At 30.0% G+C, this 19,011-nt stretch overlaps 2 protein-coding genes and 2 long non-coding RNA genes across 6 annotated transcripts; 3 read left to right on the top strand and 1 right to left on the bottom strand.

Moving 5' to 3' along the window:
• LOC104793433 lies at positions 7,605-9,777 on the top strand. Its single transcript, XR_769296.2, has 2 exons — positions 7,605-8,242; positions 8,393-9,777. It is a non-coding gene; the product is annotated as an uncharacterized LOC104793433 (long non-coding RNA).
• Positions 10,063-12,244, top strand: LOC104793431. Of its 3 annotated transcripts, none has more exons than XR_002032460.1 (4): positions 10,063-10,571; positions 11,472-11,546; positions 11,641-11,791; positions 12,000-12,244. It is a non-coding gene; the product is annotated as an uncharacterized LOC104793431 (long non-coding RNA). The 3 variants fall into 3 exon arrangements; XR_769294.2 differs by having other exon boundaries at positions 11,641-11,795; XR_769293.2 differs by having other exon boundaries at positions 11,413-11,546; positions 11,641-11,795.
• LOC104793432 (protein DMR6-LIKE OXYGENASE 2-like) lies at positions 11,070-13,016 on the bottom strand. The gene is made up of 3 exons (XM_010519783.2): positions 12,600-13,016; positions 11,994-12,241; positions 11,070-11,889 (listed from the first exon to the last, which is right to left on the bottom strand). The coding sequence occupies exons 1-3, from the start codon at positions 12,849-12,851 to the stop codon at positions 11,313-11,315; spliced, it is 1,077 nt and encodes a 358-aa protein (XP_010518085.1). The 5' UTR covers positions 12,852-13,016; the 3' UTR covers positions 11,070-11,312.
• On the top strand, positions 17,870-19,011 carry LOC104793430 (uclacyanin-2-like). The gene is made up of 2 exons (XM_010519781.1): positions 17,870-18,120; positions 18,369-19,011. Exons 1-2 carry the CDS (start codon positions 17,946-17,948, stop codon positions 18,788-18,790), a joined length of 597 nt encoding a protein of 198 aa, XP_010518083.1. The 5' UTR covers positions 17,870-17,945; the 3' UTR covers positions 18,791-19,011.

Below are 19,011 nucleotides of genomic sequence, written 5' to 3'. Positions count from 1 at the left end.
TATATATATATATATATATATATAATCATGTACCATATTTCTATGTATGCAAGATACTCCTTTAGAGAAAAAAAAACACACATGGTATACATTTTTTGGAGATATACAACTAAATAAAATTTCAAGGCATTTTTGTCAAATCTGCTATATTTTTTTAAAAAAATTTAAAATGTGCCATATTGTTTTCAATCTTACGAAATGTGCTATATTTGACATTATGGCATAAATTGTTGTCCACCAAAATTAAAACCAAAAAGGTTAAAGTTGTCCACGAAGGTTGAAGTTGTCCACCAAAAAAGTTAAAATTGTCCAAAAATGTTAAAGTTGGCGAACGAATGGGTTATTGTCTTAAAAAATTAAAGTTGTCCACCAAAAAGATTAAAGTTGTCCACTAAATGTCAAAAATGTTGTCCACCAAGTCTTCCAATTGTCATCGATGTGACACATTTGGAAAAACTTAATCGATTATGGCAGATTGAAAGAGAAAAACACTTATGTGGTTGTTAATAAATAAACGTTTGGTCAATCTCTAATTGGTTTTCACTAATAATTGATGTTAACGTAGCTAGGTAGTGGAATATGTTTTGATTTGAGTTTACATAATTAATGAAACCATATTGCAACCATTAATATGGTAATACCATTTTTTCTTTCATTTTCTTGGACAATTGCAACCCTATAAAAGTGTCATGGTCGAGCACTATGCTATTGTTATAATTTTATTCAATTTTTTTGTTCATCAATATATAAAATGTTGCGATGAAATTTAACTTATTTGCCTATATATATCACGGGTTATATATATATAACAAGTCCAAGTGAATAAGTTAGAGTGATATGTTGATCGGACAAAACGAGGAATAGATGAAGTGCAACGTGAATTACTTACTATTTGACATCACATGTGTTATTCAATAACTTATAGCTTCTTTTCATTTATAAAGCGTATTACACTCTTAGCTAGCTGTTTAAACATAATGAATATTTTTCTTTATATTGTATTCATTACCGTCGTGATTTCTGAAAGAATGTTTTAACTCTATATCCTTTTAAGCATTTCACATTACTATACATCATTTCAAATGTTACCCACGTGGGACTCGCTAGCTAGTAATAAAACAATTTAGCTTCTCAATATATTCTTACATATTATAGGTTATTTGAAGTAAAAAAAGAGTTATGTAGAAAATAAAAGTCAGGAACTAACTCAAAGAGAAGAGTTTCAATTTACACGATAAACCATAAATACAAGGGAGGAGAAGATACACATGGAATGCATGGAATATATCTTCGTCAGTGATAGGATCAAAATACTTAAACAATTAAAGTGAATTGATGTTCCAACCAATTGGGAACTAATTTCCTATTTCGTAGTAAACAAAAATTGCATGCACAACTTTAGGTCTATTGGTTTATAACACGTACTTACATTCCCCCATTTGAATGTCATCGTTTTGGATATATCAAACCAACGTGACCATTCATATATTTGTGGACACAAAACTACACACCACAAAAGCCATTAATTAGTTTTTTTATAATATGATTTTCTTTTTTTCTCTTCACCCTTTTCGCCGATGGGACTATTTCAATGTCATTTACGTTGGCCATTTCTCCTTTCGGGACCATTTTTCCACGTTGTTACGGGAGAAATTAAAGAGTTTATTTTTTCTTTACCCAAAGAAAATTAAGAGGTAAATTTTAAAGGAGGGCAATAGAGATGAATTGAGTGATGGCGATGACATATACTTTGGTTTTGAACTTTTCTAAACGTCTAAACCGACTATTTCGGCCTAACCATTTGTAAAGTGAACCGACCAAAGATTGAGAGATCAATGTAGATACAGATTTCTACGCGATGAATGTATATATTTTAATTGTCATACATAAATTGATGATCTTGTTTACAATTTTATGGTTGGTCTCTTTGTATAGTAGAATAGAACCAAATCTTGCACCTTAATATATTTATGGTATATATTATTTATCATCCAATTCCAGTCACCCCCTACTCCTAGGATCAGCTACATATTATTATGGATTTCTTATATGTTCTTACACTAGCCAGATACGTTTAAATATGCAATCATTAAAAAATATGAAACAAAAATTACAAATTCATGCATAATAAGTAAACCAACTCATAGTAGTTTAGTGGTTAAAAGGAATACTATTATATGATATCTAGATAGCAAATATATAGACTTTTTAAAAAAATACATTAAAACCTCTATAAATTAATAAACACTATAAATTAATCAATTTTGTTAATCCCAAGTCGGAACAGTGTAAAAAATAAGAAAATTCGATAAGATAATAAGATAATAATTTTTTTGAAATCCTCATGTAAAATATAGTCCCAATAATATCATAAATTAATAATCATGTAAATTTACATATATATATATATATATATATGCTGATATAGTAAATTATGTTTCCTTTAAACCTCATATCTATACAATAATTGTTATGTTGTATCTTCAAACTATAATGATATAAAATATTCTATAACACTTCATAAAACAGCTAAAACATTTAAAATTTTCAATTTCTAAATATGCATCATTTACATTTTGATAGTTTGATAGACTATTAAAATACAATAATTGATATTCTTATTCATAAATTTGAATATTTATGTCATGTGTATAAGTGAATTTATTTATAATATTTGTAATTCATTGTCAATAATATTTTTTTAATTATTTCAAATTTAATTCTAGTACCATAAAATTTACAACATCCAAAATTCTAATCTTATTTTGCAAAAATTGTCTCAATTCATAATTTTAAAAAATTAAACAATTAAAAATATACTTATAAATTAATAATTATTAATTTACAGTATAAAATAATAATTATTAATTTATAGATAAATTAATATCACTATAAATTAATAAAATGTCTTGGTCCCAACATTATTAATTTATGAGATTTTACTGTACATTAAGTGTGTCACATGATGATTAATAGTTAATACTTAATAGTATAAGTTATTTAATTCGAATAATAACATTCAAAAAAAGGCAAAAAAGGCAATCCTAAAGTTTTGACATATTTTCGTTCAAAATATATATATTTTTTGACACATATTATAATTAAGTATGATTAGAGTATAGTTATACAGTTTCTAATCTGGTTCTTTAATTAAATAATAAATATACAGTAGTCTCAAATGAAAAAATTTCATCATCAAACTGAAAATTTGTTAAAAAAAATAATTGGATATTTAAGTGATACTGGTTTAATCAGTACATATAACTATAGATATATCTTAATAACGTGAATATTATTGTCCTATTACATATTTATTATTTTAAGATTTAAACCCTGGTCATATATAAAAACCGTGTTATTTACCTTTTTCTTACATAAATAATAAATTCCACGTGCTATATTTAAGCAACAGCGATATTTTTCATTGCTTTGTTAAATAAAAAAGTGTAAAATCCACAAAAGCCAGATAACATTGTCCGGCGCGTCTCTCAAGTCATAGCCGAGCCGATAAAAATCATCAGAAGCCAGCTAACCAACTTCTTTTTTGGGTGAATTTTTCTCATTTATTTTCTAAAAATATCGTAAAATAGTGATTGCATTACTACATATGGCGAATTATCAAGGGAAAAAAAAAAACTAAATGTGGCGATTAACAGGATTAAATAATAATGTTTAAATTCTTATCTAATTGCTAGTTTTTGTTGGATGTGTTTGATTTATTGGTGAATTATTTATATTTGGGTACTGGAAATCATCCTATTGTGTGGTATAAATATGTTCAAGTCAATTGTTAAAAAAAACAAAAAGTGTAATACAGCAAACATAATTTAAAGATTACAAATTTCCAAATGATTCTTAACATTACGTACACCAAATTACTCAACACAATAGTTAGATGTTTAAGATAATATCTAGGAGGGAATAAAATAAAATATCAAACAACCATCATAACATAAAATGAAATTTTGCGTAATTAATTTAGGGAATAGTGACATTAAGCTTAGATGAAAAATGGAATTGTTTGGGATATTTACTTAATTTGGTAATAAAGAAGCTTCTTCTACCATGTCCCAATTGCCTCCAATAGTATCTCTTCTACGCTCTTGAAATTTTTAAATATTGAATTATTTTATATAATTCTTTTGGATTCTACTTTACAAAGTAATAATAGCAGTTTTTTCCTTTAAAATGGTAAAATAATATCTAAATGGTCTAAAGTTACTGAAATTTTGTGCGTTTGTTACTATACGTACTTAAGTTTTCTAACAAAATAACATGGTTCGATTGAAACAAAAGTCATGAAATAAGGACTATTCAAAATTAGTAGTTTTCTACATTTGTACACATTATTAGTACATGTACCATAAAATACAAATTTAAGCTCCTGATAAAAGTAAGTCTAAAAATTGTATTCCGCTCTTTATTAACACTTTTGCTTATCTATCTATCATTGATACTTTTCAACAAATGAAAAATGCATCTACATTTAAAACGAACAATGCTAAGATTATTTATAAGACATTTTCAAATTATAGAAATTCTATGGACCAGATATTATTTAAATATAATCTTCACTGAAAAAGTTCGTTTGGGATTGTGCTATTGGATGAATTTAATAATTAAGAGAGTTTTGCCAAAGTAGACACAAGCAACAAAGGTGAATTGTTGAAAAACAAAGTGTCCACTTTCCTCATTATTTTCTTGTTGACTATTTTTCTTTTTCTATATCCTTTCACCAACCACTTAAATTATTGCCTTTGATGTTTATTATTTTTATTTCCTTTCCTCCCAAATGATTACTTGATTCCTTTTTTTTTTTTGTAAGACCAACTAATTATAAAATCATTTTTTGTTATATGTGAATATGTATTTTTAAGTAATAAATGCTCATTATATGTTGCTTGATTAATGATCGAAACCAATTCACACTCGCTGATTTTTTTTTTTGCAAAATTCACACTCGCTGATTAAATGCAAGAAATAAATGAAATTGAAGAAAAAAAAGAGTAAAATTGTTAGGAGTATCTTTAAAAAAGTGCGAGCTAAGGCTACATAAAATCGGTTGAAACACTTAATTATGAATCGAAATCAAAAATTTCGAACAAATATAATTTCGTCGTTGTTATAAAAAAACACAAGTGAATCGTTATCACACTTAATGCTACTTTTGATAAAAAAAAAACAAACTTAATGCTACTGAGAGTGTTAAATCCAGTACTATATTGTAATAATTGTACCATTAAACAACATTTTCAATTTTTCATCCTTATCAACATATTTTACGTACAATGTATTAGTAACTTTGTATCAAGTATCAACATACATATTTATAGTATACCATTCTAATGCCATCAAATAGATAATACAGTATTAGAATGTTATAATATTATATAATTGATGGCATTATATAAATAATGTTGATACTATTACTAATACAAACTATACAGTATACTCTTCAACATTTGTGTATTTTTATTATTTAATAAACATATAAAACTTTTGCAATTATATTGTATGACCACATCAGTCAACAGAGCTGGTCCAAATCCAGCCGTCTTTCGTATCTGACCAAAGTCCATCAATTATCACTCAAATCGTACTTTTAATTTACATTAGAACTAGTTTGTTTTGTTCTACATAATTAATGTAGCCACCGTCCACAACAATCAATCTCATAACTCATTGCTAATTCAATACAATTACCAAATAAAGTATTTGAGTGTATTGGCCGCAAAAATGACCAGTTAGGAAAACCAGCTAGCAATAATGAAGGTTGAAATAACTAACACACGTCTATCTTAAGTCCTATAAAGAGATATGACTTGGTAAAGTAATTCATATAGAGTATATACACTATAAACTATAATTATCGCAATATACATTTATTGTTATCTCATACTATTATTAACTGCACAACCTTATCTTCAATAGTTAAACACAAATTATCATTATGTATATTAAAAAAATTAAATTTTATCATAAACACAAACTATCTTCAGTTTTTTTCTCCAAAGTTTGTTATTTACACTTTTTTGGTACCATGATTACGCTTTTGTACAAACTATCATAGAAAAGCTGTTAAGCTATCTATATAGAAAGAAAAGTTTGTTTAATGTATCCTTCTCGGACTCGATAATTTGTTTTTCGTTTAAATACAGTAGTACATGATGTACATCCCTCTTGGATACTTTACAAGCGAGAAATCAATTGGATCCCCTTTCGGAAACCAAAGTTGAACAAGAATTTGGGCTCCCATCGTTTTTTGTAACCCAACTGATTTTTTTCTTCCAGATACTCATATTTACGTTTTGGGTTTAGCCCAACTGAGTCAATATAATAATATGTTTTTTTTTTTTTCTCATCCGATCAGAGATATATGGCCGTCGTATATTATAGTATATAATAAGTTGTAACAGGCTAACAGCTGGCTATTTGATATCCATATTTGTTATTATCTAAATTGTTACAACAAACGGTGGATTAAAAGTCCAGAAACAAAGAAGCGGTGGATCCGTTGCATGATGCGCCACTAGATTTACGACTACTTTTTACGATTCTATCATGAACTATGAACTAGATACTTTAACTGTGGACTAATATTTAAATATGCATCATGAACTTCTAATATTATTAGCGTTAGTTATGGCAAAAGCTTCTATATATGGATCATCATTTCATGGTAGCCCTCATTACGAATTTTTTTTTGTTAAAAGTAAGTCATTGTAAATAAGTTTGAAGAGTTTAGATTAGAGTTTGATTCCTTTCGATTAATTTTTTAGTTACATTTTATCATCATGAACGTTTTAATAATAGAATTTTAGTTTTCAAAATTTGTGTTAATTTCGGCATATAAAAGCCTTCACTTTTAGTATAAAAAAGATGGCGACGTCTCTTGTATCGGACTCCTTTCGTCATGAACACACTGGAAATAACAAGGGTTCAAAGGAGTTGATCGCACTGTGACTCTGAGTAATATTCTGTGACAAATAAAGAAAAAAGTGGAACTCGCTAACTTTTATTTTTGATACACCGTACGTATATTCAAGTAATTAAATAATCTGACCATTGCACTTGACTGGACAAGTGGACAGCGGTATTGGCAAAACTATCGTACGTACGTTGTTTCTTGTTTTGGAAATAATACTAGAACAAAGCAAGATAAATAGAATCTACTACGGTGCCTGTCCTCAAATTCAAAAACATTAAATACCAGTATACCACTCTTGCAAACCGACAGAAACGTTGTGAATTTATATATATTTCTTACCAAAATAGACAAAACTTGTGCTGTCTCTTACGTCTCCCCTCGAACCGTCTTGGTTTGGTTGGTTCTTTGTATCTTGCATTAGCATGTAGGAAATTATTAATAATTATTTTTAAGTAGTTCAATTGAAGCTTTTAATATAGATGTAGAAACAAACAAAAGTGATGGAACCAAATTGTCCGTGCTGACTATTAATATAAACCATACGAATGCAAAATTTATTTAAAATATTTTGTTTGACCTATTATGCTAACAACCCTATTGGTGGAATGACGCATAATGTTGCCAAAACGCATTCATAATTTATATAACACAAGCTGATTTCGTTCAACTTGTGTACTTTGCGCCGTTGAAACAGAGATAGAAGATTCATGCACGCCGGTTGATTTCATTGCACTTATATATTATTCATGTATCTTGAAAAGTGATGATCAGGACTAGTATATATATTTATATACATTGTATGCATGTAGGTACGTACTTAGACACTGCTCTTGCTCAAATGCATATATACATTCAAGTCCGAGCTGGAGATTTCGCATCTTAGTTTCAATAAACCTCATTCTTTTAATTTTGTTTTCTTCTTTTAATTTCCTCTATTGATATGTTCTATATGTGTTTTTAATGTTTTGCAAAGTGAAAAACTCAATAGTTTTGTTTTGGACTGATGAGTGTGAAGTTTAAAATGCATGGATGTGTTAAAAGGGTTTTCATCATTTGTTTTCCGTGATTTGAACTACATACTTTAATTTCTTATTTTTCCCCTTCATTGTAGATGTTTTAGTTTATGAATCCTCTTGTATTTTATTTTAGTCTTTGCCGAAAAACTGATTTTGAGAAGGAAACAGCTAATTACGGTTATTTTTGTTTCTTTGTTTTATATTTTCATTTACTTACTATACACGATGTGTGTGAATTGATAAATTTTCATGTAGCTACATAATTGCAAGACCAAGTGATCAGAGCTATTGTTATAAGGTAAGCCAAATTAAGAAACCTTTTTTATTTATCACTAATATAATTTTTTACTCCCAATTGTATATACGTAGTAATTGGGGTTAAAAGAAGGAGGGTCTAAACCTGCGTGTTTCTGTTTTGTTAACCCAAGTTTTTGTTTCTGTATTTTAGGGTTCAAGGAAAGTTAATATCAATTTTGTTCAAAAGGTAAAACATCAATGTACGTATACATTGATTCAATATACACTGTATTTTCTTCATCGTCAAGGTATATTATAAACACTAGTTATTTATTATGTATTTTTATTTTTGTTGAATGCATGCATGTTTTTTTTTTTTTCCGAAAAAAGGTGAATGCATGCATGTTGATGTTGTCTATATATGTAAAAGCCATTATTCACCGCAAGTAGGCCGTTGATAACTTACCGTTTGGTAAGTACACTGGTCACTGAATTAGTTCAAGAAATTTTATCCAGTCGGAACATATATTGGTACAACATCTTTTTTTTTTTGGTAAAAATATTTGTCCAAAATCATTTATACTAACACTTACTCCCTCTATTTCACAAAAGTGTCATTTTAGAGTTTTTTCTTTGTTTCACAAAAACTGTCAATTTATATTTCCAATGTGATTTTTGACATTATATTTTCTAATTTACCCTTAATTAATCCAAAACTCTTTTTATTAAATTTAAATGATAAATTATTTATTAAATAGGGGCATATATGCATAATTCAAGTTTTTCTTAATTTATGTGAAATGACACTTTTTATGAAACAGAATCAATAATTTGGTATAACAATCCATGTACTTTATATATATATGAGATTCAAATAGAGTTTAATTTAAAGATCATTCTACTTAAATTCGTAAGACGTAATATGTTTTTATGCATGCTAAGTAATTAATTGAAATATTTCCCATAACTTTCATTGTAACTTATTTATTTAATGTAATATATTACCTTTGAATTGTTGGCAGCGAGTTTAAGACCTTTTGAAAATGCAGTTTGGAGAGCTTTGTTTCACGTATTGTAAATTAGTATTTTATTCACCTGTGAAAAAAAAAATTATTGTAAAATTTAATATTTCGTCTAAAAAAGTTAACTGTTGGGCTTAATATCTCGTCTAAAATAGTTAATTATTGGGCTACAAACACGATTACAAATTAATATTTCGTCTCAAAGGTGTAAAATTTTAAACCATCAGCAAAATCAGTTCTGGTTGAGTTGACCAAAAGGTCCAAAAGGAAAAGAAAAGGTAAAATGAGGATAAAATAAGAAGGCTGGTTGTGGTAAAAAAGGTAAAAGAGAGAGCCGACATAAAGTGTCTGAATGGTACAACGTATTTGGTTGTGCGGGTAAAGCGGTTTTATTGTGTGGTATAGTTCAATTGCGGTTCGTACAGGAGAAAAATATTGCAGGATAAGTGCGGTTTATAGAAAATAAGTGATATGAAATAATGTTTGATTGGTGAAAAAACTACTAGCAGTATTGTTAATAAGAAGATTGTTAAACATGTTGTTTTACTTATAAAACAATATATTCGGTTATATACACACACATATATATATGTATAGTATTTTGAAAAAATGATAAAGATATGAAACGATAAAATTGTACAATTTTGTATATAATTCAATGAAGATGTATAAATTTAAAATTAAAGTAAACTGGATAAAAAAAAATTAAAAATAATATATGGAAACCCCATGATTTATTATATACTTAACAGTTTATATTAATATGTTTTTTATTTATATAAATCTGTTTTTTATTTATAGAAATCTTTTTTTTCTATATTAAAAACTTATTATTTAACATTTTTTAAAGAAATAAAGTCATAAATTAATTAAATAAAACAAGTAAATAATTATTTTGCTTTACTAAATGCGTTTTTTAAATAATACGCTGGATAATTGATATTCATGCAGTTAATTTACCTTGTTGTGAAAAATGCACTTAGTTATTTGCACTTTTTGAAGAAAACACAAACCACTCAAATAAACTTGTGACTGGTAACATTAGCTATATTTTTTTTTTAACTCGGCAAATAGGCAGTTCATAGTGCTTCCAATCACTGCCAAAGAAAAACTGAAAAAGAAAAAGATATGCGACGGTAAATGGTAAAGTACCTACGGTAAGAAAAAAAAAAAGGAAACTCGATAATCCCGTAAAATCGAAAAAAAAAAAACAGAGACGGCTAGAGAAAAAAAACTGGTATGCGACGAGGAGAAGTCGCCGACGGAAGCGAGAGGCTAAGGCCGTAGTTACGCGCGACGGTATTAGTCTCCCGCGACGTTGATTAGTGTCCTCCGGAGGATACTTATGTGATCTTTTGTAAGATTCTTGTAAGTAATTGATCTCATATGCTCTGTATCAAATTCGATAGACTTTTTTTGTAAGACTCTTTTAAGTTCTGATATAAATGATTCTTATAAACAAGCACTTTGCTTACTTGAATCGTAATCACCGTTTGATCGAAAAATTACTGTAACCATCGGTAGACGTTGTACAGATACATAATTTGTGATGAATTTCGATTATTATTATTTTTTGTCTAAGTTTTGATAAAATTGATTCTTAATTATATAGCACTTTGCTTACATGAACACCGTTATGTCTCAACTTATGAACTATTTGTGCTTCTGTTCTTACATGAATCCAAAAATCTCACGTTTTTTTTTTTTTTAAACTGATTCAACAAACAATGGTTGATTTACAATATCAAGAAAGCAGAGAAACTAATTACACACATATATGTTTCTAATTAAACTTCTAAGTATATTACAACCACTGCATGAGAAAACAGAGATCGAAAGGCATTAGGGAAAATAAAAAAAGTAACATCTTATAATATTTTTCATTGAGCTGTTTATGTGAATGTGAATATAAACAGTGGAAAAATGTTCTTTTGTGATACTTTGGTGATATTACATAGATTAGATACATCAAGAACGGATGCACATATATAAAGGACTACTAAAATCCACAAACGGGAAGCTTAATTATTCAAAAGACGAAACCATGAAAATTGCCTTGTTGAGTTCTGTGGTTTGGTTGGTTGGTATATCTCGTCGCCATCATCATCTTCAGGGAATGCTCTTCTTTATTGTATCAATGAACCTTTGCTGTATAAAATCGTTGCTTGAGATGTATTCAAGAAAATCGTTGAAACTAAACTCTCCGTAGGCAGGTGCATTGTTGTTTTCGTTGACGAGCTTCGGTGCTGGGCTTATTTTCTTATGCAGAGGTAGACTGTGTAGACTTGCAAAAGACAGCCTTTTGACATCTTTGTTCACTGTCACACGATGAATCACGCTCTTGTATATCCCGTTGCTCATCACTTCTACTTGATCTCCCAGCTGAACTATCAAAGCTCCTTCAATGTACGGTACGCTGACCCAGTTTTTGTTGCAGTCCATTATCTGGAGCCCCTGGCTACTTTGGAGTAAGATGGTCAGTGAGCTGAAGTCTGAGTGTGGTGGCATTCCCAAGGCGATTTCAGGTTCTGGACATGTTGGATAGCAGTTCACTGCCATGACTTGCGACCCTTCTTCAATCTCTTCTTGTAAGTAAGTTTTCTCCAGTCCAAGGCTTTCTGCTATAGCTTCTATTAGTTGCTTATGTAGCACATGTGTTGCCTCTGAGTACTTGCCCACTTTATCCCTGAAAGGACGAGGGAGTAAATCAGAAAATAATATAAGTTTTTCATTCTAAGAGAGAGCTAGGTTTCAGATAATGAAGCTGGCCTAAAGATATGTTTAACTTACTTGTAGCATGGAGGATTTGATGGCCACATATCAATCCACTTTGAGAGTGGATGAGAGTAATGCTTGATGAAATCTCTCCAGTAGTGAACACTGTCTGTTGAATGGTTAAGGCTTGTGCCATACCTTACTGGCTCATGAACATTTGCAGACACAAGAAGCATCTTCTCCTCCACAGGTAAGTCAAAGAACAATGTTGCTGCGTCTAGGGCATCTTTAACCACTGATGATGGTGTTCCATGGTTTATAACCTGTAGGGAAGTATAAACGTTATGGCTTTATCTCTTAGTTTTTTTAAAGAATAAGATGGCTTCAAGTATAGAAAACATGCATGCATGCAATTTGTGTTTTCATTTAAGACTGGGATTGAGGATTTTGTCTTTTCTTTATTCTTCTTTCCCCTGTTCAGGGAGTTTGTTCCACATGACATTAATGCAAGAAGACAATAGCCGTCTTTCTAATTAGTCATATATCCAAAGTGTGATTGGTAGAAGCGATAAGCTCACTCTAGGACTAGTTCTAGTGACTGGGCATGGGAACGTTTAGACTGAATTGATGAAAACATGGACATGCATGATTTGGATGAAATATAGCTAGCAAATGTGATACCTGAAAGAAACCAAACTCCTTGCAGGCTATGTTGATCTCATGGATTGCACGGGATCTAAGCGAAGGTTGGTGTAAAAGAGAGAAATCAATGACAGGAAGTGTAGTCTCAGTGGTGCCTAAGCTTGAACCAAGAGCTGGCCTTTGCGATGGGGGAAGAACGTAACGATCAGGGACTTGAGGCACACCCGAATTGGTAAGTGCCATTGCACTTGTAAAAGAATCGTCTAGCAAAGTCTTTTTTGTTTCCTCCATTTGTGTTTGCTTTTTAGAATTAGCTTAGCTAGAATGATTCTCTGGTAAGTAATCTCAGCTCCGTTTTATTTATTACTACTACAGAGTATGCAACATGCATAGCGTGTATATATACATGTAACATATACGGTTTAAGTGCTTCTAGAAGTATATACTTTTTCTTTATACAAGTATCCATTAAATATATATATAAGTCGACATTTTCTTATATTCATTTTTATTTTGTTTTATTTTGCTCGTTCGCTTACGGTTTTGGAAACAACCTGCAGCTTCATCTTTACATTAAATGAAGTGTGACAGATCAAATTGTGGGATATGGATGTGAATTATATGAAAGCGTATTGACACGTACAGTACGTCTTCATTAAGTTGCATCTTTTTGCTGTTCTGGATGGCTTTATACATATTATTATATAGTCCACATGAGGATATGACAGGTCTAAAATGTCATATATAACCGGTGGTTTTGTTTGGACCTTAGAACCGGGGACTAGGTTTAGCAACTCGTTTTCTGTTCAGGGGGCAAGATAGTCTTCTTAAGTTAACGGATCAGATCAAAAGTACAATAACGTGTTCTCTGGTTTTAGGTTTACCGCCATATTCATAAAACAAAAGGTGAAGGATATTTTGGTTTCCACTTTTGGGAAGAGAAAAAAAAAACATTATATGAGTGTTGACGTCAGTAAAGAGGATGAGTATCGGTCGAGATTCATGGACCCAGCACTAAATAAGGATGTTGTAGTCACTACTGGTTACTTGTATCATTTATTCTAACATGTTAGTATACTACAAAATAAAAATAAAAATAAAAAAAAATAAAGAAACGGTATTTAAGGGTGTTGAGAATTGGGAAAATAAAGATGCATGTTAAAATGCATCTGTACCCCAAACCCAAAGAGATGTCTAATGCTGAGTTGGTCTTTCCTCTGGTCGAAGGTGAAGAGTTCCTCCTCTAGCGTTGGAGGAGAGAGAGAAGTAAGAAACTACTTCTGACATCATTCGTATTCTATAGGCCATCTGCATTCCGGGAATACATGGGGTGTTCTAAGTTTTTTTAAAATAAAAAATATAGAGAACAGTGGTTGAAGAACATGTTGGTTCTTGATGTAGAACTGATTTTGGGCCAGTTCTTAGGTGACGTGGCAACTCGTGAATGGATACAATTTTTTGCAAAGCAGAAAACATTTATTTGTTTTGGAGGAATTTTAGTATAAGTTTTTTAAGTTTGCAATTTAAATGTTATTTTTTAAAGTTTTTAAAATTGTAATATGTTTAAGATTATTATATTATTAAATCTAATGATCTTAAACATATTTTTTCAAAAACCAACTTCTTAACAAAATATCTAAACCAATGATCTTAAGAACACCTAACAAAGTTATCGAAGATGCCCTTCGTAGACAAACTACTAGAGAGATCATTATTTATTTATTTTCTATAATTGAATCAAAAACTCGTTTGGTTAAGTTCTTTTATGGGCCGAAAGAAATGGGCCGATTATGATAACGGGATTTGATGGTGGGAGTGGAGTAGCAGTTCTTTTGTTCTTTTATGGAGGTGAAGGATATTCATAAAACAAAAGGTGAAGGATATTTTGGTTTCCACTTCTCGACTCTACATGCTTTCATAATTGGATCATTTTCATTTGCTAGGAAGTCGTAAGTTTCGATTTGCCACGACTTTTTCTGAGTCATTTTGGATCTTTTTTTGTCATTGACGTGTATAGCTTAACAAGACTATGTTAATTGTTATGTATGTAGCTGTCACGGAAATATTGGGTAAACAATTTACCTTTCTAAAGTAACTATTTCCAAACGTGGTTAAAAAAGAACAAGATTTGCTATATATAGTATTAAGAATAAAACCAATTCAACATGTTTTAACTTATAATATTATAATACAAAATTCCATCATATTATTTAATTACGAATGTGATACATATTATTTAAGTTTTATTTTTTTCTCCCCCTTTTGAAGCTAATGGATGACACGATAATAATTAATCAAAGCTCAACATGGTACGCTCTGGACCGCCTCTAGAAGACCCCTCTAAATTTTGTTCTTTTTTACGATCTCCTAAAATCTGTTTTGGTCAAAATAAGTAAGTTGATAGGTAATAAAATACTTAAGTGATTATACTATTTGGTTTATGTTCTTTCATAATTGACCATTTCGCTTTTATGAGTTACTATCAAAATTGTTGGCTTCCTATGTATGTATCAATGTATGTATTCATATTTTTCGAATATTGTAAAGATTTGCTTCACACCTAACACCATATACCCATCTTTGGTCATTGACAAGTATATTAGAACGTGTTAGGCATCTTCCTACTATTTTGATATTACCTAATTCCCAATTTTATTACAAATTTTTAATTTCTATAAAAGTTAGGATGTCATTTTGAATATATATCTGTTCATCTTTTTGTTCTTGTACAACTTATGACCCAATGCCTTCGGCGATTATTTCCAATCTGATTACTTTTGAATAATGAACTTAGTCTATGGTCAAACACCTTGCTAATGCACAAACCATTGACACAATAATGAGTAGTACATAAAACCCCTTCATATGTTTTGTGATTCAACAAAGAAATCTTAATTTAAGGAGTTATATTGATAAAGTCTTGTTCAAACTCAATCTACACAAAACCCCCCATTAAAAAAAAAGTTTGAATGGGTGAGAATAATTATATACCAATTAGACAAACAAAATATAAAATCAAAAGAATACTACATGAAATCACATATTTGAAAACATTGTTGTGATTCAGCCGTGTACACATTTAATTGTATTTTTGTCTGAGATTCTAGGAGAAAAAATATAGCTAAAATTCTTTTCTTCAAATATACTGTTTTTAAGGCATACGAACAAAACTTGTTTTCAGGAAAAAATATTTAAATTTCTAACTTGTCTCCAGAATCTGTAACATGTTAATTAAGTGATAGACACAATACATATTCTTGTCAACTAATAAATACAATAGTTATGATCGATATACATTATCTGCATCGTACTTATATTCATACTAGGTGATACCCTGTGCTACAGCACGAAATTAAATATTTTGTTAGTTATTTTTTTTGTAATTTGTATTTTTTTAATGTAGTTTTTTTTATTTTGAAGTATTTTCTTTGTTTGTATAGTGTTTATTAGTATATTTGGGGTTATATAGTGAATTGGAAATCTTAATAGAGTAAGTAGTTTGTAGAATATAGTTTTTCACAGAAACAGATACACCGCAATATTGGATAATAATTTTGTAAGATAATAGACACTCCGCAATATCGGATAGTAGTTTTGTAAGAGGATAGACACATCGCAATATCGGAAAGTAGTTTTGTAAGAGGATGAATTTTTTTTTTTTTTGGTTTGTCGTCAAAACAGGAGAAGTTGCTTGTTAAATTTTAGTGTGAGATATTTCAATAGTTAGGAAACCATTGTATTTATAGTGAGATTAATTATATTTAGGTTATTATTTATAAGTTAATATTTGATATATCAAATCTCAGCAAAATTGTGAAAAACCCAATTTAATTTATAGTTTGATAAAAATACATGTTTTAACGGATTTAACTCAAACTTTTTATATATTTTAAAACTTTTAAGAGTAAAAATATTAATATTACTTAAATATTTTATATAGATTTTCAATATATTATAATATTTTAAACTTTTGACGGAGTTCAAATATTTATAATAATTTAAACATTCTATAAAAGTTTAAATATGCTCAAATATATAACCAAATTAAACTGTTAAATTTGGATACCTGATAAATCAAGCTTCTTGCTCATTTATACTTAAAACATATTAGTCATATATTTATAGTGATTATCAACCATATTCTAAAATATTTAGTCGATGTGGGATATACAATACACCTTTTTTATAAATTAGTTTACAACTTTACATATATATAATTTCTGCGTTTTTTATTATTTCCATCTATACTAATCATAATTAATTATTATAATTTTGTTAAGGAAATATTGAAAATCTAAACTAAATGATGATTTTTTTATATTTAATTGTATTAAGTTGATTTGTTGTTTCCGTAAATCACAATATAAAAGCAAATCAAATAAGTTTACATATATATACAATTTCGTATTTAATCTATTAATTATTTTGGAAACAACAAAGTCACAATTGATAAGTATTAAAGATTTCTCATTAATATTAATATTCGTAATAATTATAGGGATTAAGTATTGTAGTAGTTAATATTTGATATTACTGAAACCATTAAATACTCTGATACCAGTTTCCTTATTTATAGGGATTATACCTCTGTTTGGTTGTGTGTTTAACTATTCTTGAATCAAATAACATACATGATCCAAAAATTATTAATCTGGAGAACAAACAGATCCACAAATTTTGTTTCTTTTATTTTCGGTTCAGAGAGGATCCGCGTCCCGACCCGGTTAGTTTTAAGTGATCGACCCAAGGGTATAATGGTCATTTAGATAAATCAAAACTATAAGTTAATTTAATTAAATTAAGTGATTTTCTAATCATTTTTTTAATGAAAAACCTACTAAAACAAAAAAATCATGGTCCAATTTAAATATAGTGAATACTTTAGCTTTAATAGAATAGATTAACAAACCCATGTTCTCAGTACACGTTTATGTAAAAAAACATAAAAAGCCAAATAGGAAGAAGCCGTCAAATAGGGTGATGGGTTTATATATAATTTACATCAAAGAAAACCATCAACCAATTCGATTAATTTGACGAATTTTTTTTTTTAAAAGAACAATTCGATTAATTGATCCATTCCTTTATTATATTTTTGTTTGAATATATAAGACTATAAGAGCATAATAGTTACGCATCATGACAATGTCTTAGAAAACAAAGAAATGAATAAAAATAAAACAAAAAAAAAATGAAAAAGAAAGGATGAAGTTGTTGAATGAGTTGGCGAGGCGGCGACTTTTTCATACATTCTATTTACTTAATTCCCATAGTCTTCCTCACATATCTTTGTTATATAATAAGACACCATAACCATTACTTCTCTTCATACTCTCTATCTTCTATACACATCTTTACAATAATTGTCTTTCTTCTAATCACAACATGGCAATGAATGGTTTAACCAAGATGGCTGCAATTGCTCTTCTCCTGGTCATGGCCATCGTCCCAGCCGCAGTCGCTGTGACTCACACGGTCGGAGACGCTTCTCAATGGACCAGTGGTGTGGACTACAAAGCTTGGGCTACCGGAAAAACTTTCAGAGTTGGTGACACTCTAAGTAAGTTATTGTTGTTCGGTCCCGTTAACTTATATATATTCAGGCTCAAACTGAAGTTTTGTAATTAGTAATCTTAAAATTTAGTTTCATATTTTCTGGCTTTGGGGTTTATGATTTAATCTGATAACCAACCTGAAAGTAAATATAGTTTTGACGAAATCGAGATAACGTATTACGCAATGAAGCTCTCTCTACTTAGGGTTTTGTTTCTTAATGTTCTAATATTTTTATATGAATGGAAAACGCAGAGTTCACGTATGGTCTTTCACACTCAGTGAACGAGGTAAACAAAGCCGGTTACGATAGCTGTGGAGGCACACCAATCGATACCCATTCTGGTGGAGACACAACAATCGATCTCGAGACAATAGGAACAAAGTACTTCATCTGCCCTACCTCTGGTCACTGTGAAGGTGGCATGAAGCTAGCCGTTACTGTCGTAGCCGCTTCTACCGGACCTCCGGCCACTCCTTCTCCCCCATCTTCAACTCCGGAAACTCCTACCAAACCGGGCTCACCGTCGGCTGACGGAACACCCCCGACCACACCCACACCTGATTCAGGGTCAACTTCTCCTCCTCCACCAAAGCCAAGTGGTGCGTCTAAGGGAGTGATGAGTTACGTTTTGGTCGGAGTCTCGATGGTTTTGGGCTATGGTTTGTGGATGTAATTGGTTTAGAGAGCCAGGGTGGAGTCAGTGCTTTTGCTTTTTAATTATTTGGGTTTTGGTTGTAACTTTTGTATAAGAGAACTTGGGTTTGTGTGCCACGTCGTCCGAAGCACTTCATTATTCGTAGGATTTTATTATTCGGCATTTGATTATCGTTATCATGATCATCACATTCACTTCTTCTCTTGTTGTATAATAAAAATATTATTAATTTCCATCTT

Source organism: Camelina sativa, chromosome 6 (genome assembly GCF_000633955.1).
Source record: "Camelina sativa cultivar DH55 chromosome 6, Cs, whole genome shotgun sequence".
NCBI lineage: Eukaryota > Viridiplantae > Streptophyta > Magnoliopsida > Brassicales > Brassicaceae > Camelina > Camelina sativa.
This window is presented reverse-complemented; position numbering and strand designations above follow the sequence as displayed.